Source organism: Poecile atricapillus, chromosome Z, assembly GCF_030490865.1.
Source record: "Poecile atricapillus isolate bPoeAtr1 chromosome Z, bPoeAtr1.hap1, whole genome shotgun sequence".
NCBI lineage: Eukaryota > Metazoa > Chordata > Aves > Passeriformes > Paridae > Poecile > Poecile atricapillus.
The window spans coordinates 9,888,841-9,910,163 of NC_081289.1; the positions used below are offsets into that span (position 1 = coordinate 9,888,841).

Sequence of the window (21,323 nt, forward strand, 5' to 3'; positions counted from 1 at the left end):
AATTTTTTTTTTTTTTTTTCAGAAGAGAATCAGTTCTAATATGCAGTCTTTGAATTCTTATCTTATTTTGTGTCTCCATTCCTCTGTTTCTATATTCAACTTCTGTTTGTAGTCAGTAATTTCAGTTGAACTCACATGCACATTAGCCTTGTATCAAATTCAAAGTAATGTATTCAGTGTTTGCTGAGGCTTAGATGGGAACTCTGTCCTTCATAATCTCATCCTAAATCATGTGCAAACAAAAATATCTAATTCATAATGACCACAGAACCTGGAGTGCCAGCTACAAATGTCTTTTTTTTAATAATTCTGAATTTCTTTATATGTCTGTTTTGTCTTTGTATTTTTACAGGGAAGAATTTAGTTTATCGGCAAATTCTTTTTGAAGCCATCACTTTAAATTGTATAATGCAGTCTGACAATGCTGTATTCTCAATCCTATGTGTAGAAAGAAAAAAAAAATAACCTCAATGCTTTTAGTTGCAAACTTAGTCTGTAGATGCTATTTCACTTGAAAGCAAAAAACAAAGACAAACCCTCTAAGGCAATGTTTTGTCTATAATAAATTTCTCTGTAAGAAGCATATTTATAATTGGGACTGAGGAGCTCTTTTTCCTTCTTTTTTTTTTTAAAAAAAAAACCCTTGTCAAAAATTATTTAAATTCTTTTATATCACAATTTAGACTGATAAATGGCTTATAACTTGTCACATAAATTATGATTTATTATAGTACATTTTCTCTGCTCTTCTGTTTCAGCCATTAGGAATGCAAAACTTAGACCTAAATTTACTAAGAACGTTCTGGTATGAACTATTCAATACACCAAGGCTATAGACACCCACCCCTCAAGATATTTTACCTGTGGATTGAAGGGAAAAATCACTTGTATTTTCTTTCTGAAAATTCAATTTGTTTAACTGGTTAGAAAAGTAATGCTACTGCGTATCATTCATGTGTCATGATTAAATTTCTGTTTATCATTACCAGCCCACGGGATAGGTGGCAGCTGTCTGTACACACTCAGTGCTTCTCACAGACAGTCCTGAGATTTCAGGTGCAGTTTGGCAACAAGAACAACGAGTGGGCATGAACTTCTTGAATTAATCATGAACTGTGAAGGACATTCTCTATTCCATGACTGCACAGGAGCCTCGCTCTTTCAGCCCTGCTGGGGCACCTGCCAGCTGCTGACAGGCGGCATCGTCACTGCCTGCCTGTGGCAGCAATGGCACGTCCCACCTACGGCAGAGGCAAGGTCAGGCTGCCCTCAGCACTGTCCTGTCTGGCACTGCTGCCTTTCCATCAGCATGCAGTAGCTGTAAGGTTTTTTCCACCTAGAAAAGGAAAGGGAGCCAAACTTGCAGCACTTTCATCCCTTAATCTTCCTCTTCTAAGATACCATTCTGTTCCCAGGTCAGGCTTCAAGAAACAGTAGGTGAGCATGGACAAAGTCCCCTCACCTGCTTGGGTGGCATATCCTTTCTAATCACTGAACCATTTTTGTTTAGAATATTCATGTTCCTGTGAGCATCAGCCAATTATAAAATTAGACTTGAAATCTGTATAACTGATAATTCCAGACAGGGAGACTTCTTGGAAATGAGGGTTGGAAATGAGGCTACTGGAAATGAGGGTTTCTGAGGGTCCTTCCTTTTCCCACCTACCCATTTCCTTCTTCTAGTACAACTGTTTGGCATTTGAATGCTAGGATTCAGTCAGTTTTCCATGCTGTGAAAGAGTTGGAGGAAATGGGAGCAAAAAATTGAGGAAGCAACTGTACAAGACTATTTGCGTGGGAAAGAGGAAGGCAGAATACATGATAAAAATTAGTATTTGAAATGGCATATTGAAATATTCCTTTAAATACTTGGATGATATTTGTAATACTTCTTCCCTGGGATTTACAAGGACAATGAAAAAAAAAAAAGAAAAGAGGGCTTAGTGTCACAATATGAACTGTAAATATCTCTGTAATTAATCCAGTCCTTTCCAGCTGCTCAGCTGCCTCCAAATGTTGTTTTGACTATCAAAGAAATGCCTAAAATGCTTTTAATCCAGAGTACAGTGGGAATTACTCTGTCAACTCCCTTGTCTGGTTCCTGATATGGACCACCAAATTTACAAGGAATTTGCAGAAAAAAACTGTTTTCTTCAGAGAATGCTAAATGATGAGTGTCAGGGAGAAGCAGCTTAGGGAAAGGAGGAATTTAATTGTTTTTCATTTCAACGGGGAAAATTTCCCCAAAGAAGCAAATAGATCAACTGAGTAAATAGAAGGTGGGTAGTCAAAGTAAAATATTCAACAGATGAATTGTTAAAAAGATGCCAGTATGTTCTTTATCTGAAGTCTGGGAGGCAGGATGAGGAGCTAGAAAATCACCTGATGCAACTGAGTGCTGTACAGGAATTTCTGAGGTGGGGTGGGGTGATGAAGGCAGCCCTTCTGGTGGAAATCCTCAGAGAAGCAACCAATGTGTCTACAGCCTTTGAGCTAGATCTGCAGCTAGAGCCTTTGAGCTAGATTATTCAGTAATTTATAGGTTTAACTGAGTTAAATCTGGGAGGTTTTCAGCCTCTGCCAGCTGGCACACACCCAGACAAAATGCTGGGACCGCTTCTGTGGCAGCAAAGAAAAGGGAAAGAGGGAAGGAGAAATGGTTTGACTTCTGTGCTTAAGTGGGCTCAGCTGATAGAGTTGCTTTAAAGGTTGGAGAGTGGACCAAAGCCACTTTTTGAGAGGGTTGACATAGGCAAATTGACTCTCAAACATAAAATTCAAGCACATCAGTGGGAAGTCCTGCTGGTGTTTTTGGGAGTGCAGCCTTTCTCTTTCCCATTGCTGTTCTTAAGCAATATGTTATACAAAGGTAATAAAACAGATGATTTATACCCACACCTAGAAAATGTTGAGATCAAAAACTTCATTTTACTTGAGGAGACTGCAGAATGGAGGACCCTCTGTTCTCCTCGTCATTTTGTAATAATCCAACATTAAGTTAATGTGCGCATACAAAACCGTGCTTGTACTTCTGTGATACCTGAGGCCCATCAAATTGTGTCTACATGTCTAAATTAGGTGAAGAATTAAAGAATCACATAATCAGTGGTCCGTTCTATCTAATTATGATCAATTTAGCAGGGGTAGATTAGCAGGTGTCAGCAGGGAATTTATACTTTCATTTTTGTAGCTGTGTGGCAGCAGAGGAAGGGGCAGCAGAACACAGAACACAGCAGAACACAGAAGCCCTTCTGTGAGTAAGGACTGAGGTGCTGTGGTTCCACAAGGTGGCACTAAGAAGTTGTAGAACAGTGTGACTGAATTAGTATATTGTTTTTAGTTCTGTGAGAACATTAGTTTTGAAATTTTTCGGTATAACTGCAATGTGGTTTTACCATTAGTCTGCAGTAGAAAATATCCCCATCTTCATGTAGGTATTTTTCTTTGTGAGGGAATGAAATAACCTAGGGGAAAAAAAAATAACCCTTCCATCATTTTTTAAACACTTTGCAGTTAGCAAAACATATTTCAAGGATTCATGAGAGTCACAACTTCCATGAAAATGCACCTCTCATTGTATGTATGTGTTACATGTTCAGGTATAATTCTCAGTTTTTAATTCCTTTCCTAGAATAATTGTTTACAAGTACAGCATGCATCAGTGTTCTTGATCCCATTTTCCCAATATATTAGCACCACTAAATGGTTTGGGGCCCATAGTACCAGCATACAATAATATCCAAAAAAAGTGAGATTCTCCAATAACCTCCTGATATGCAATAAGCATAATTTTTATTTTAACATAGAAGGAGGATTAGCATTAGATTGTAATGTGAGCTAATTTTTAGAGTGTCATTATTTCTTTTTGTTATTAGGCTATAATTACACAGACTATAATTAGACTACGAATTAATAAGCTAGCATTGCAGTTTAAAGTTTGAGGCTGAATTGTAGTGAATGAAAGATATTAATGATAGGGAAGATTGCAAATATACATGGTAAGATTGGAAGAAACTATTTGCTGTGGATAAATGTCCAAAATAGTATTTCCAGGGACCTGCTCTATTTTTTCTTTAAACACAAGCCTCAGTTAAAAGGTTTTTCCTTTGGTTTCAAGGGGGCACTTGCATAGTTATATGCCTTGCTGAATCAGAGTATAGAGGGTCACTTATGGAAACATTTGAGTAGTGTCAAATGGATTTTCAAATCACATGGATTTATACTTTCTTCATGTCTATACATTCAAAGATGTCCAGCCTGCAATGATATTAAATATTTAAATATTAAAATTATTTAAATATTTAAATATTTGAGAGCTAAAGTCTTATTTTCATTGTTTTTCATGTAGGTAATTTTTCCCAGTTACCCAAGTCTATACATATATTTAGAGAGCACCCACAGCAAGGGACAGATCTTAATGTAATCATAAATGTCAAAAATATAAATTGATACATATCTGCTGGTGTACGATGCCATTCTTTTTCTTTCCTAATTTGACATAAAATTGTGAATTCTGCTTTCTCAGTTCTAACTTCAGAACCTTGGCACCTGACTAGGTGTCATACCCTGCTGCTTAGGTCATCTCTGTTTCTTTTTCCAGACTGCTATTAAGGGCAAAATGCATCAGCAGCCTGACAGTCACATACCTACAGCCTGAATCTCCAGCTTCTGAACTTTCCTGAGCCTGGCATTCAAGGCTGGGGAAGTTATGAATGTTCTCAAACTGATAGTCATGAACTCATCCCTCTTTTGTGCAAGTACTGAACTCTCATCTATACGTTTAGAGGCACCACTGTCCCAGTAATTTTGAAAAGCTGAGCCTTAGGGCTGTGTCACGAGATAACCAGCCTTACTTGCAGGAGTGAACCAGACAGCTCTGTGCTAATAAACGACCCAGAGCCAAGGTGTGGGCTGGAGAAATGTCCAGTTGTTCATAGCTGTAATTGTTGACAGAGCCAACAGTATGGCTCCTGGCTTGTGGCAGTCATTTCTTTTATCAGTCAGTGTTTGGTTCAGCAATAGCATGAGCTAGAGCTTATTCCCAAAAAATGCTGTGATGAGATGCCCTGAGCTGGGGGCAGGCAGGGAGGGAGGATGGCACCATGGTGTAGCCCTAGAGATGTGAGCCATACTGTGCCACTCACCCTTATGGCCTGAGAAGGAAAATGGATTAAGCCCCATTTTATGTAATGCATAAAAGATGGCTTAAGGGATCTCAAAACTGTCCTCTAGCACTTGGTTTTAAGTCTTTACCCTGCTGTTTAACTCAGAACTTCTATTAATTTTCTTGAAAACTAAATAAAACCCAAAAAACCAATATCCTAAAAAAAAAAAAAAATTGCATAATATTTGCAGCTCTAACCTAAATGGTTCAGGACTGTGTCTCCCCAGAATTCCCAAACTGAGCAGTTCAGCATGATGGATTATTAGCTGGAATTTAGGTGATACTCTGTATTTGGTGTATCCTATTGCCTAATCTTAGGTGGTTTCCTAATTAGTATATTGCGTTTTCAGATTCTCCTCTGAAGTTCTGTTATGAGTTCAAATCAGTTATAAATGTCTTCTGTTCTCAGCTAACTCACAGCAGAATCCAAAATCATCTTCAAATTTCTGTTCACAGATGTAAAAATGTAAGGAAAAGAATGCATTCACTACTTTAGCTGGAGCTGCTTGAAAACCACATAACATCTCTCTGGCCTATGGCACAAAACACAAAGATGGTTAAGTGATTTACAGGCTATACTTACAAGGGATTTAGAAGACAGAATGCAAAATGGAAAATAGAAGAGCGGTTTTATGATTTTATTCAGAATGATAGGCTTCTTATACTGTGCTTTTATTTCAGAAGTATACCTATTAAATCTAAACTACAAACAATTTTTCCACATGTCTGATAATCTGTAAACCAATTACTGGGAAATATAATTTCCTGGGTCATGCTGGAATTGCTAAATTATTTATTCCACTTCACCACATCTTTTTCCCTTTGTTGTATGGTAAAAAAGATTATCCAGGAATCTTTACCTGCAGCTGTAAAGGCCAGAGTAAAATGTTCTGAAATCTTACTGTCATTATGAAAACCAAATTTGAATGATTTGATGTGCTCAGTTTTTGGTTATAGTCAGTTTGTATTTTGTAGAAGAGAAAGATGCCCTCTTTGTTTTTTTATATGCTAGGCATAAAATGACAGGATTCATCTTGCCTTCATCCAATTGAGTGAATTCATTGTATCACCCTCTTGGTATCTGGTAAAATAGACATATATCTCCAAAAGTCTTAGTCTTTTCCTAAATAGAGAAATTAAGAGATGCACAGAAATTGTTATTGAGAGCTCTCTCATTCCAGTAGGACAGAATTCAAGACATTTATCTGTCAAAAAATGTGTATTTCTTCCACTGGGACATGCAGAGTGGGGCAGTGCTCATAGGCCTGTGACAGGGGTGTTAGGGTGAGATGATTTTTAAGCTCTCTTCCAATGAAAACATTCAGTGATTCCACATTGCCTATACATATAGGCAGTAGCCTAAACAGCAAGTTCTTTGTGTTTAATTACCCCTTTGAATTAACTTCAGTCAAACCTTAATTTTTTATAATACTCAAAACATGTTATACCCAAAGGAAGCATCTAATTTAATCTTTCTTAATTTTATTCCAATATGAAAATGAAGAAATAAAATATGTAAAAAGCAAACAGAATCTGTAGGGGAAACAGCCTTTTCATAGGGACCTCTTCATTTTTGTCTTCATTGAGTCTCTTGAGTACCATTGTCCCTTAAAATCTGTAGCCAAAATCTTTTTTACTCACCTTGGTAGTTATGATATTCTTCCACTAGAAAGAAATACGAATAAATAACAAATTAATTTTATAATTAGACAATTATATTTTCTTCAATAAAGCACTTCTTCCTCATTTTTGTAGCATTCATTTCTGTCTATCACTTGCTCTGATTAGGAGTTGGTTTTTTGCATGTATTCCTTTGTTGTCCTTCGTAGGTTCCTAGGATAAGCCAGGTTGCAAGTGACTTGCAGAGGTGTCTACTTCAATATCATGTCTAAGATCAGGCCAGGTTGCTCAGGGCCATATCCAGTCTGGTGTTTAAAATCCAAGGAGGCAGATTTACAACCTCGCTGGGCAGCCTGTGCCACTCAGTTTTGCTGCTAATTAGTACATTCCTCTACTAGATACTCTAAATTATTATAAAAAATAATATTATTTTTTCTCCCTAAGGTTAATTTCAGTAAGGAAAATGCAGCGAATTAGTTTTGAACTCATGCTAAAAAATAGGATTTTTATATTTCAGAACAATTTCAAGACAGTGTCTGGATGGGCTGGCAGGGCAGGCTGGTGCCCATCTCTAGTTCTCAGTTCTAAGGGTACAAGTTTTGTAGAAGTATTTTTCATAGCTCTCTTGAAAATCAGAAAGCATGACAGCTCCTATTTGTTTCTTATTTTTCCATTCATTTTTATGGCTTTGGAAGTTGTGTTTCTTTATGAAGAGAATAAATAGGTCTGCCTTGAGGCAAGGCTGCCCTTTCCCCAGGAAAGGGGAACACAAATGTCCATCCTCTGGTGAGGGTGGTAGAGAGAAACTGTCATGGCAAAACCACCCAGGAACTGCAGTTTACACAGAACCCAAGAGGCTGCAGAGAGGCAGACAGAAGAACTTATCAGGCCTCAGTGGTGATGGGAAACAACTTCTGGGGATCAAAGTCTACTTGGCAGTTTGTTTCATTTCAGAAACCCACTTAGTTGGTTGAAACCAAGCTTAAAGGACAGGCAGAGAGAGGTACTCATACCCATTGTGTCTGATCTAGTTGCTTAAAGTATTCTTAGTCATAAATTCCCTGTTAAAAGTAATTAAATGTTTGGTGCTTTTTTTTTTCTTTTCTTTTTTTTAAATTCAATAGTCTATTGTCTTCTTTGGAGAGACGTCTATAAGGAAAGCATATAGAGAAATACATCTCAGTACTTTGGCTGACTCCTGGGTCCAGAAAATTTCAGCACAGAGTTTTTTTTGGTTGTTTTTTGTTTGTTGGTTTTTTTTTTTCTAAAATTGGCTTGTTTAATTTGACTTGCTGACTCATTTTTCCAGCTGGTCTGTCATTCTACTCAATTCCAGATGAGGCAATAGGAAAAAGAATACTCTTTTGAATATCCCACCCTCTTGCCAAACCAAGTAACAATTAAAAACTCCAATTTTCATTGCAGTTCTTTATCTCTGTTAATTATCCAAGGAACAGTAAATCAGATATATTGTCTCCTGCTTGTTGTCAATAATTTAAATTCTAAATTCTTTATAGATTTGTTGCAGATTTAACACACTGCTGCTTTTCCCTAAATTACATAGCATTTCGCAACTTGAATCCAATTCAGTGTTTCATTATGTTTGAGATCAAATGCTAGACAGTCCAGTCTAATTGACTCATGTGTTTTCTACACACACAAGAGAACCCACATGACTTGGTAGCTTTTAATCCAAAAAGAAACACCAGGACTCTCAAGTATCTCATTAGTGACCATCAGTGGGGTTTTTCCATAGTTTTTGAGAAGAATCTATTCTGAATCAGTGTTCAGTGGACAATGAACTGGGAGCAGTGTGAGTTCAGAAAGAACAGGAGCATAGTAGGCAGGGACCTTGTGAGCTGAGAGGTGCCAGTATAAAATAACATGGTGATAATCAGATCAGAAAAAAACAATGTTAATTAAGTAGAAGCAGAAAGATCTATTAGGAGAATTATAGCTGTCATTTTTAAAAATATGTCAGGAGTAAAAGGGGGATGGCAAATGTGCTACAATATTAATAAATGAGATGTAAACATTCCAGGTAAAGTCATTTTTGCACTGTCAATACTGATATTTTCAGGGTAAAATTTTTCAAGGTACTTTTCATCTGTCTTTATCTATATGAACACTAAGGATAACAATTTACCATCATGCAGGTACAGTCATTCCTTTACCTGTCTGTGTAACCAGAAATGTAATTGGCCTGACTTATTAGTGGGGAATGACGCCATATGGAGTACAAGCACTTAAATCAGTGCTCAGGGCAGCAGAATAGTTGTTCTAATTCTCCTTTTAACTGCAAAAACAAAGGGTTTGTATGGATAAAGCAAATCAAAACATATTATTAATTAAAAATGGCATCCAGCACAAAGCTTTTTTGCCCTTCTTGCATATAGGGGTCAACACTAATAAAGTTTCACCATTTGCTACCTGCTGATGGATGATGTGAGGCCATTCCTACAGCTCTTGGTTAATACTTGAGCTCTGATTATGTCACACAATTTTTTTTTGCCAGTTTGGGAAGTGAAGATTTGGGCACTAATTGCACATGCTAAATACTGTAGTGAAATTTTTTAAAAATAGTAATTGAAAAACTTAGCAGTGATCGGTAGTTTACAAGGAGTTTGCAATTTTAGAGTGTATTGCTTAACGAAAATATTATTTTATTACTTACAGACTGCTTGCAATTTAATTGTAGTATATTTCAATTATAAACATCAAATTCATAGAAAGGAATTTTCATTCTGATTTCATGTTGTTATCTGTGGTTTTTACATTGAAGTTGTAAAGTTAAAGATCCATAAAGAAAGAGATACCTAAAAAGGAAAAGCTGTGTGACCCTTGAGCAGAGGGACATGAATATAGTGAGCAGCTCATTAAGAATGTTGGGAAAACATTTTTTCCAGCTTTTAACAGAAGCACTCAAATTTAGAGCAAAATATTCAGCTAGAACCTGAAATATAGTATTTGAAATTTTTCTATGTGTCTGGTTTGATTTTTAATATTTTTAAAGCAATACCAGGTTTTGGTTTTAATTTTTTCGAATTCAAATCAGAAAATTTGCATGGAAAATCATTTCAGCTGAAAAGTCTGCTTTCAGTCCAAAACGTTGAGAGATTTTGGTGAATTCTTCTGAAGCCATAACTCCTTACAGCTGCTGAGTTAAAGTAGCATTGTGTAAAAAGAATAGAATTATGCTAAAAAAACCCACAACTTAAATGAATATCAAGAGTTGAAGGTGAAAGATCAGAAGCTTAACCATTGTCTGGAAGTCTGTTGAACTAATTTAGTAGTTTTACATAAAGAAAACTGAGTGAGAAAAATGAGAATTTTTTCTCTTTTGTAGTATCTGATAATTTCATTTTTTATATCCTAAAAAGTCCTGTTTTACATTGCTTTGAATTCCCCTGCCACACGTATTCTTTTCAAGTGATTGGTAAGCATTATTATTGGTATGTTTTGTTAACTAATTTAACAAAACCTGATGAGTTACAATTATCACCCAAGAATAAATAAACTAAAAATTGAAATACTTCATGATCCAATGTAAGACTTTTAAAGTACCAAGGCTGTGTAAAAGAGCATTCTTCTTGATTGTACTTCATGGAAGAAGTAATAGGAGTACATAAAATTACATAACCTATTATTTTTTACATCTCTCATATCTATTATGGTGACAAAAACTGGAAAATTTGTAGTATTCCTTTTCTATTCAACTTTATGAAAAATCCAGGTATCATTGACTTGATGGTCAAAACTAATAAATGATATATAGTTGTTAAATGCGTTGGTTTTGAACTTGCACAGGTACGTGTGTTCACATTTTCTGTTGGCCAACATAATTACGACAAAGGACCCATACAGTGGATGGCCTGTGAAAATAAAGGTACTGTGTCTTTCTTTTAAACTGATCTTTAATCGAGCTTTGGATAAGTGATATCTTTTTTGTTCTGTAAAAATGGCAGATTTTTCAGCTTGCTTTTTAGCTTTATAGTGTTTGTTACCAAAAGTTCCAAAAGTTAATTTATTATGTAATATAAAAATGAAAATAATCACATTCAAACAAGAAACTAGTATATTTATTTCTTTATTACTTTATTTAAAATTTTATATTGTATGAAAACTACCACAGTAGTTTTTATAATAATAAGCCATTATGGTTCAGTTTTTGAGAATATTTGTTGTAATAGCCATCTATGTAAAGTTGGAACTGATGACAGATAAGAAATTAGGCAAAGCTGTTTTAAATTAAGCAGTCTGGACAAAGGGATTTTTGTTTGGTTAGTTAGCTGGTTACATTTCTTTCTGTTTTTCTCCAAAATTTACAAAGGATCAGATATTCAGATTTTTTTTCCCTTTTTAAATGAAAATATCAAAATTATTCTTGCTCTGATGTCTTACTTTCTGAGAGCATCTTGTATATTTTATTTTTATCCTGTTTTCCTTATGTAGGACAGAAAGAAAAAGTAAAAAAAGGTGAAAGTAAGGAAGTAAAACCTTTCCTACCTGAAATTTTAACATGAAAAATATACTCAGAAGCATTTTAAGTGTTAGAAAGTGGAGTCTCAAATATATTTTAATGTAACTGTACAAGGTAGAAGACAGAGAGAGCATAAAATACGCAAGAAATAATAGAAAATAATAGAGATAAGTTGAAAATACATAATTTATCAAACATTTGCTTATATTTTAAATAGAGAAATTTCCAGGCCTGACTGAAAATGAAATACTATTTTACAAATGAGTGAAAAGCAAGAGGTGAGAGGTGAGCTGGATTACAAAGAGTCTTGAAAATTAGGACTGCCAGGGAAGGAGATAAAGGTATGGTCAGGCAGAAGAGTAACATAAAGCAAAGATAAGAGAAAGGCATAGATAGAGGGAAAAGAAATACTGGAATAATCCATAGCCTGGATGAATAGCATACATAAGTATCATAACCTCATGGAACCCTCGGCATGCTGACAAGTCATGCAGAAGATGCCACAACTTCATGAAGAGCAAATTGTATTGTCAGATAATAACAGAAAATTTGTGTGACATTTGTGTTTTGAACAGATTTTTTTTTTTTTTTTGCTAACATCTTTGTATATCAGAATACTGTGTGCATGTGACCTCCATTGTTTTAAAACAAATGAGGAGCAGCTGGTTTAAAGCATAGCCACCTATGTCATCTTTTTATTAAGAAAAAATGATCATAATCTGTCCAAAATTCCTGTGATTATTTGTTTGAACATCCAAAGAAGCAGCCTTATTTCATTTTCCTAAATTAAAAGTTTTGCATACAACAAAGGAAATTACACATATCAATACGTTTACCTCTCTAATCATCTGCCTCTTCCTTCCAATCTGACTTAAAATTTTCTTTTAAGAAAACTACTGAAGATGGATCTCAGTGCCTGGCTTGAGTCTTATTATATGAGCAGTATTGAAAATATTTTTAATTCAAATGAATGAGCAATAAAATCAGTGCTAAATAAAGACATTTCTGATGTACGTTCCCTGTGTAGGAGAAATACTCATTAGCTTTTTTTCATTCCAAAGACTAACTTATATTTTTATAATATGAATTCACTCTTAGAGCAGACCATAGCTATTCTATATGCATTTAGCATATAATTATGTTGCTGTCACAGCATATTAAAATAAGCATTAAATGTACTTGTGCATCATAGTAACTGGGATTTCATGAGTACAAACTCAGTATATGATGCAGCCTTTAGCAAAACAGCCAAAAGAAACAAATTATAACTGTCACTGTTTAAGAGTAAGTGCCTCGGTCTGAATGGCACGGTGACCCATCATATGGCCATGCATTGTGGTGGCATCTACTGCAAAGTATCTAATTTATAAACAGTAATTCTAATAAAATTTAGACTAAAAATTATATGCTGAATTAAATTCCTCAAGATTAAGAGGCTAGCCATCTATTACGGTAAAACAACATTATTTCTGTTTCAAATTTTAGGTTATTATTATGAAATCCCATCTATTGGAGCCATAAGAATAAACACCCAGGTAAGTGAGTTGATCTAATCCACATGCATTTTTAACACACAGAAAGTGGAGTAATATATGTTCCTGGACATGTTTTCTCTTAACCTCTGCTAAAATCAATTAAATTTTAAGATACACTACATTAAGAAAAGAGAAAAAAAAATCAAGACTTTCTTCTGCATTTTAAGGATTATTCTCTTAAAATGTTCTATTTTTTCTTTAATGTGGTTGCAGTGAAGCAGTTTAAAATGTGATCCCTGTTACCCTGGCCAGCTGGCCCAGAGCAGTTTGTGTGCTGGTCACAACACTGGTGACATTAGCATCCTCAGAGCAGGCTGACCATGTGCACACCATGGAGTGTCTGAAGTGCTCTGTATCCTGCACAAGGACTGTGCTTTCCGCTCAGTTTTCCTCCCAGCCTTACATGGTCCCTCAAGCTTTGATGCTGAGACATGACAGCAATTTTATCCTAAAGTTCTATAAGACCAGTCATTTTTTATAGTGTGCTTAGGCATTCCTAGTTCACCTTCTGCCTTACTTTCTTACTTTCTGCATGATCCAAAGGGTTTGTATTACGTGGAGGAGGCTGTGGGTGTATGTGAGGGGATAGCTCTGCTAGAGCATCTGAACTCACGTGGGTGCCCCACTACAGTCCTGCTTTATAGGAGAGGTACCTGGATGGATCCAACACTTTTGGAAGAGACTTCACTTCTTTCCTTCAGAAGGGATGCAGGAGCATTTCAGCAGACTTGCATGTAGATAAAAAAAGGCACAGGTCTCTGGGATTATATCATGAGATCCAAACTGAAGAACAGAGTAGAAGCACACTTATTCTTTTCAGTTGTCTGAAAGTCCAGGTACTCACAGGTCCAGAACAGCAAAGAAATATCATAGCAGTTCTTTGTCCTTCCAAGGCCAGGCATGACATTTTTTGGCAGAAAATAAGAATCCTTTCTTGGCTTGAATAAGAGCCCTTTGATTCTGCTAAACTCTTCCAGACACTGTCTGGCAAGATGTATCCTTAATAAGATCAGTCAAGTAGAAAAAGCTGATGACTGAAAAAAGTTTGATGGCATCCACTCCCAAATCAGTCCAGAAATCTGACATCTCATAAGATCACCAGCTTCAGCCATACTGACAAACTGAAGGAAGGCAGGAAAAAGAGGTTTTATAACTCTGATTTTTATTATTCTAATAGAAGTTATGCAAATTGTTGCTGTAGGAGCTTAGCATACCCAGATGTTACACCACTCACCCTCCACTGCCCACTCTTTCTTCTGGGTTGAAAGTTCTGTAATCTGCTTGTGATTTCTTGATGTCATTAGCAATTAATTTAGGATTAAAAATAGTTGTAATTCTCGTTTTGTGGAAAGAGAGTGGTAGTTTTGAGTGTGTAAGGTCTGTGTGACTGGGAGCGAAATACAAGAATTACCTTTTCTGTAAATACTGCAAACTGAAGACTGAATTATTTTGTGGTATAATTTTTAAGGAAATAAATTCTCTCCCTGTATTAGTGGTGACTTTTGATTTCCTTTTTTCCTTAATATTTTAATTTTTATTATTTAATTATTGTTTATTTTAATATTGTTTGTGCTCTTTGATCTAATAATTGCCTTTTGACAAGTTTATTACACTTTTTGGCAGGAATATCTGGATGTTTTGGGAAGACCAATGGTTTTAGCTGGAGAGCAAGCCAAACAAGTTCAGTGGACAAATGTCTATCTGGATGCTCTGGTATGATCTGTATTTATCTCTACTGAAGTAAGAATTTTAGAAAATAAGTAACTATATGGGTCTGCTTTCCCAAGAATCCAATTTCTTACACTTTCAAACATGATATTCTTGTGTTTCTAACATCTAAGCACATCAGTACAACAACCTCTATGAAGAGACCTATTTATAATGTGCTGATCTTACTTGCACCTAGTATCCTTCTAAGTGTCTTGAAATTTAACAGAGAAAAACAGTTTATTCTCTGCAGACTTCAGAGTGTGGGCCACTGCTGTTCTCAGTTTAAGAACAAAGAAAAAGAAGTGAATAGTATTCCAATGTTGTACCTACTGCAGTAAAGGTCATTTTTTACGTTTCTGGTGAGGAATTCTTAGAATTCTTAGTTGTTACTTTTTTTTTTTTTTATTTGTTCCAAAGAACATTCCAGACAGAATGAAATCTATCTGTATTACTAAGTATTTGCACAAATTTTGCACTTGGGTGGTTGTAATTGCTTGATTCCTCAAGGTAATTATTTCTTTAACTGTCCTTTAATTGAACAATGTAAATAATGGGGAAATAAACAAAAAGATACATGAAAATCTTTCTTACTGCTGAATTTATCACATTGGTCTTATAAAACAAACATACTCAGGAAGCTACAGGAGGAAAAGTATTGTTAGCAGAAATCTAATCTCTTGCTCTGAATAACGTACTTCTGAGCAACAGGGCAAAAATGACTTCCAAATGGTCATTTGGAATCACGTACTTACCCAAATTCACGTAATCATCTAGAGTCATGACAAAATGCACATCTTCCTCTCAGTCAGCATTTCTGTAGAATTTTTATCAACATACAGTTTTTGCTGTCAATATAACTGAGCATGACACAGAAGAACTAGTTTTTCTTTGAATTTTCAATGTCCAGAAGTTCATTAACCATGTTTTGTTTGTTATTTTTGAGGTACTTACTGGAAACATAAAGGATGTGATGACAAAAGTTCTTATGGTCTGTACATATCCTGTTGAAAAGCCAAAGATAGATTTGTAATTAGAAATAGAGATCTGTTTAGTCAAGTAAAATAAAAGACACCTACAGACATCTCTTGTGTTACTTTATATACTCAGTAGGTACATTCAGTCTTTCCTTCAAGGTTTTCTGCATTCATGTGTTACATATGTGTGTTTGTGAGTATATAATTATAAACACATGTCTGTATAACACACACAGGTTTTTGAAACTTCTATATCCTAAGTAGATATATACATAATTACATAATTACATGTAAATAAAGTAGAGCAACACAAGGTAAAGTACTGAGGTAAAGGCTCAGATTTGTGGACTTTCTCATCACAGTTGAGACCATAAAAGCACAGGTGTATCTAACCTGCTCTGAAGCCTTTTCCTGATTCTTGGTTGAATAAGGGAGTGTGTCTAAGTTGTCACATTGGTTTATTATCTTAAATTCCCTAAAGTAATTCCCTCGTGTAGGGCTTACAGTTCTCCTGCTTGTGGCTTACTGGACTCATTCCTATCATTTGGCTCCTACTGTCCAGTGCCTGTTTTGTGGCTAAGACTGAGGTAATGAAGTGTAGAACATGAGGCCACATTAGTGCATAAATTCAGGTTATAAAATTCTGAAGAGGTACTTTCATTTCAGTTTGGCTTTCAGGACTATCTTTAATAATTTGATGTATTTGTAGCAATTCACACCTCTTTTCTAGCCCTGTTCCTTCAGATTCTATTTCTGTGTTGCTCTGGCTTCATTTTCAAGAAAATTCCAGAATTTTATATGTACTTTTAGGTTTACCAGTTAGGCAATATTTATTCTTAATTGTTATCCTCTCTAACTTTATATATTTTTTTTTTTTTTTTTTTAGTGGGGAGATTGTGTTGTGCCCCATACTGTTTCATTATGTATATTTTCAATCAATTTAGAAAAAAATGTCCTTTCTACTGATTCATCTTTATTTCTCTTATTTTCCTACAAAATCCACTTCACTTTGCTTGTAACTTTACTAACTCTGACCTCATCACCTTTCAATTTTACACAAATGTAAGTTCATGAAAGATAGTTTAAAATTCAAAAAGGTGCTGCTAGACTGGGAAAATAGAGAACAGATTGCACCAAGCTGGATTCATATACTGTTCTAGTTTTTTTTTTTTTTTTTCTTTTCCAAATGAAGCATAAGGAGAAAAGGGATATGACTTCTCAATAAACTAGATAGAAGGAGAGTAAGCATAAATGTATGGGAAAAGTTTGAAATTGAACTCAAGCAATCACATATAAAAAGGTAGAAATCTCCCTATGGATAATTTGGAATGGAAAACAAAACTTTCCTGGCTATCTGAACATATGTTGTTCTGGATCCTATTTTCAGTATGATTTGTGAAGGCTACTAAAGGAAAAACATATTTCTTATATTTTCCCACAATAAATGGAAATTCCGTGACTCAGTTGCCTGAGTACCAGGGGAGACTGTGATTTTGCCAAGCCAATGGTGGACATTATTGCACATCACTCAAAAGTAGTGATGATAGAAAAAGCAGAGGAATTATCTGTTGTATTTTTCTGTTGGTTTTGCCTGTATGTGTTACCTGCCTGTCGTGGTTTAACCCCACCCATCAACCAAACCCAAGGCAGCCCCTCACTCACCCCCCCACTAGTGGGACTGGGGAGACAATCAAAGGGTAAATCTGGAAAACTTGTGGGTTGAGCCAAAGGCAGTTGAATAGGAAAACAAAAGCTGTGCACACAAACATAGCAAAACAAGGAATTAATTCACTGCTTCCCATGGGCAGGCAGGAGTTCAGCCATCTCCAGGAAAGCAGGGCTCCATCACACTGAAGGTGCCTTAGGAGCAGAAATGTCATCACTCCCAAATGAAATTTACTATTTTTAAGTTTGATTCCTTTTCCTTTTCCTTTTCCTTTTCCTTTTCCTTTTTCTTTTCCTTTTCCTTTTCCTTTTCCTTTTCCTTTTCCTTTTCCTTTTCCTTTTCCTTTTCCTTTTTCTTTTCCTTTCCTTCTTTCCTTTCCTCCCTCCCCTCTATTTTCTATAATTTTATGAATAGTGGGTACTGTAACTACACATATCTTTTCATAACATTTAGGTTTTTGAAACTTCTCTCTGCTAAGTTGTTGACTATCATCTATTTTCAAAATAATAATATATATCAATCCTACTAAAATGTGGACACAAAAGATCATAATTTCAACTTTGTATTCATCAAGTCAATGAAGTAGTATTATTTTCTTCTTACAAAATTGAAAGTAATTTTTTTTTTTTTACAAAAACTGAAAGTACTTGTTTAGCTACATGCATTCTTCAGTTGTTCTGATGTATTATGTCTTAACATTTGCTTTTTAACTAAAAAGTCTTTTTCTCCCTTCTTTATTGATTATTTTCTAGGAGCTGGGCCTTGTGATTACAGGAACCCTGCCTGTCTTCAATCTAACAAGGGAACAAAATGGGAAAATTGTAAGCTACTCCTTCAAGGGAAAAAAAAAAAAAAATTCATAAGCATATGAATTAAATTTAATGTTAAATGTCTTGAAAAATATATATTTCCATATAATATTTGCAGTGTAATTGTCTTGTACATGAGAAACAAAGAGGTCATATCTACTTACCTGATAACCTCCTGAGAACAATAAAATGCAGTGCATTCTTTTACCCTTTTTGTCATTCTGAGTTTCAGGGTGTGACATTCTACTGTCAATCCCTGTGCCTTAGTGGCACTGAGAGTGCATGAAGTGCTCAATAGATGGGAAGTAGATGATGATATTATTTAGACCTTTCCAAGAAATAACATCCAGAAAAAATTTCTATCAAATCTCTGAGGCTATAACATTTCAGGGTAAAAGACAGTGATGTAGAGAATATAAATTAGTTGGTTGTAATGATAATAGAAAAGAGCACTGTATACTTAGATTAAATTCTAAGTGTTAAATAAGTAAAATTTCCCATCCCTGTTACTGTCTGGTATGGAATCTGTATCCTCTTCACAAAACAAAAAACAGACCTGGAATATGCTTGATCAATGTATGGTAAAATTGTACTTTTGGTGTACTCCATTCAGGTCATAATATACAGAAATTTAGACAAAATATTCTTTAATTCAGTTTCTCAGCTGTTACATAGAATGAATCAATGAGGGTTTGATTGCTGCATTCTTTACTTTACCTTCAGAGTAGTTCTCTTAGTTTCCTTTTAAAAACAAAACAATAAAACAAAAAAGTTGCATATCTTATCTACAAGACAATGCCTGGAATTGTCTGAGTCTGTTTCAAAGTGACAGATTACTGATTATCAGAGGATGTCTTTCTGAGAAAACAGACGTGATCTAGTACACAGGAGCGAGAAGAGAACTCAAATCTGCTCAATTTGTATCTCCACCAGAATTTTTTTACAGGCTGCAAGATGCCTCCTCCAATAAATTTTACAAATTTATTTAATGTGGAGAAGGGATTCAGGTGGCACGATGTAAATGACTGCCCTCCTTTTCTGTAGTAGGAAAATAAATTATAAGCTAAATAAGTGTGTGTGCCCCTGAGTCCCTGATTTCAAATGCTGATGATTCTTATACTCACTGGGCTTTTTGTTGTGTTAGAATATTTTTCATCATTTCATCATTATACTATACATACATGCATATATACATATACATATACATACATACATACATATACATATATATATTTATATATATATATCTGTATATATACCTGTTTTGTTCTCACATATATTGTTTATACATCCCAGAAAGTATCCATCTTCAGAAATAATTTGCATATTCTATACTAAATTCTAACTTTATTAAATTTAATTTTAGATCACATTGACATTATTTAAAATATTCAGAATAGACACATAACTAAGTAGACAACTTGTCAAAATGTATCTGTCAAACAAGAGATGAAAGCAAAAGTACAAATTTACTGACTATTGTAGTCATTCTACATTGTAAATATGTGAAATACATACTAACATTTTGGAATTCTACCAGAACCAGCTGATTCTTGGAGTAATGGGAGTGGATGTCTCTCTGGAGGACATAAAAAAACTGACTCCCCGATTTACGGTAAGCTGCTTGCATTGGTGGTTCCTCATAATGTATATTTAACCTGTGATTACTGTACATCCTCTTTCGTAAGTCATGCAGCAATGACTGGATTTGAGTCAAAACACCGACAGGCTTCTTTTCATAGATCCTTTTCTATTGTTGTACATTTCCTGGTGGTTTTCTCTCCAGCCATATAAGTGTTTCTATGCAATTTGTCCATCAGGATGCGCTGTGTAAAGTCAGATTTTACATTGGGGGATATAGCACAAGTAATTATCTTCCTGTATCTTAAGACACTGTTTTTTTGTTAAGTGTTTGGTTCTTAATGTAGAGTGCACAATCATTTCAGTTGACAATATTTGCCATTTATCTAGGACTGTTCTTTATAGAAAATTTCTTTAATACAGGTGTCTGTACCCTACTCTGTATGACTGATTTATTTATGTTGACACCTAGCTGTGGAATTTCTTTGAAAATAATTAGTGCTGTGGAAAACAAATGTTGAGGAATAAAAGGAGCATCACAAGTTTGACTGAAGGCAGATGCAAAGTCCTGCATTTCGATTGGAATAATGCCGAAGCTCAGGCTGGGACAGGCTGCCTCAATGGGCAGGAAAGACCTGGGAGTTGTGGTGGAGGACACGCAGAACATCAATTAGTGTGCCCTGGCAGTAAAAACCAGCTGTGCAGTAAACATCTGCATCAGAAGTACGCTGCCCAAACTTGATCTCCTCAGTATAATAAATACTCTGAGGGCCAGTGCAGAGTCACTAAGTTGTCCAAGGATTTGCAGTACCTGGTTCAGAGGAAGATGCTGAGAGTGATGGATTTGGGCTGAAGAAGGAACCTAAAGGTTAGCTAATGGGAATTCTGCAGAAAATGGACCTTGACATTGCCTCAAAAACAAGCTATCAGCATAGGTATGGCAATGGAAGTTCCAACTGGAACTAAAGAAGAAAGAGAGCAGGCTCCCCAGAGAGGTTTTGGAATTGTCACTGGAGGTGTGTCCAGTGCTGTGTCCAGTTCAGGGCCCGCATTTTGGGAAGGATGTTGAGACACTTGAGCGCATCCAGAGGAGGCAACGAGGCTGGTGAGGGGCTGGGAACACAAATCCTGTGAGGAACAGCTGAGGTAGCTGGGGCTATTTAGCCTGGAGAAAACGAGACTCAGGGGTGACCTTATCACTCTCTACAGCTCTCTGAAAGGTGGCTGTGGTCAGGTGGGGTTTGGTCTCTTTCTCCACGCAGCAGCTGACAGAATGAGAGGACACAGTCTTAAACTGTGCCAAAGGAAATATAGGTTGGATATTAAGAAATTTTTTTCATGGAAAGAGTGATAAAGTACTGGAATGTTCTGCCTGGGGAGGTGGTGGAGCAGTCACCATCCCTGGATGTGTTTGAAAAAAGACTGGATGTGGCACTCGGTGCCGGGGTCTAGTTGAGGTGTTAGGGCATGGGCTGGACTTGATGATCCTGGAGGTCTCTTCCAACCTACTGATTCTGTGAATTCTGTAGAATTCAAAGGCCTACTGAAGCCTACTCCAAGTTTGCAGTTGGACTTTATTTTTAAGTTAGATTTGCTTTCAGTGAAAGGTTGTACCAGCTGACCTTCAGAGGTCTCATCAGTCTAAATCATTCTCAAAGTTTCTGCTCCTAAAAGAGCAAATATCAAGAAGTATCTTGTCTGTGTTAGTGATCTTATACTTCATGATTCCTGAAACATGTGTTTTCCACAATGTTAGCATTCCATGAAAACCATTAATTACTCTT

General features: G+C 35.7%; 1 protein-coding gene across 1 annotated transcript in view; it reads left to right on the forward strand.

The window, feature by feature from the left end:
* LOC131593076 (voltage-dependent calcium channel subunit alpha-2/delta-1-like) overlaps window positions 1–21,323 on the forward strand; it is a 362,152-nt gene that overhangs the window by 294,709 nt on the left and 46,120 nt on the right. Inside the window, exons 13-17 of the mRNA XM_058865274.1 lie at window positions 10,592–10,670; window positions 12,750–12,799; window positions 14,423–14,512; window positions 17,902–17,970; window positions 19,499–19,573. Coding sequence (XP_058721257.1) covers window positions 10,592–10,670; window positions 12,750–12,799; window positions 14,423–14,512; window positions 17,902–17,970; window positions 19,499–19,573 — 363 coding nt within the window. The remainder of the gene's footprint in view (window positions 1–10,591; window positions 10,671–12,749; window positions 12,800–14,422; window positions 14,513–17,901; window positions 17,971–19,498; window positions 19,574–21,323) is intronic.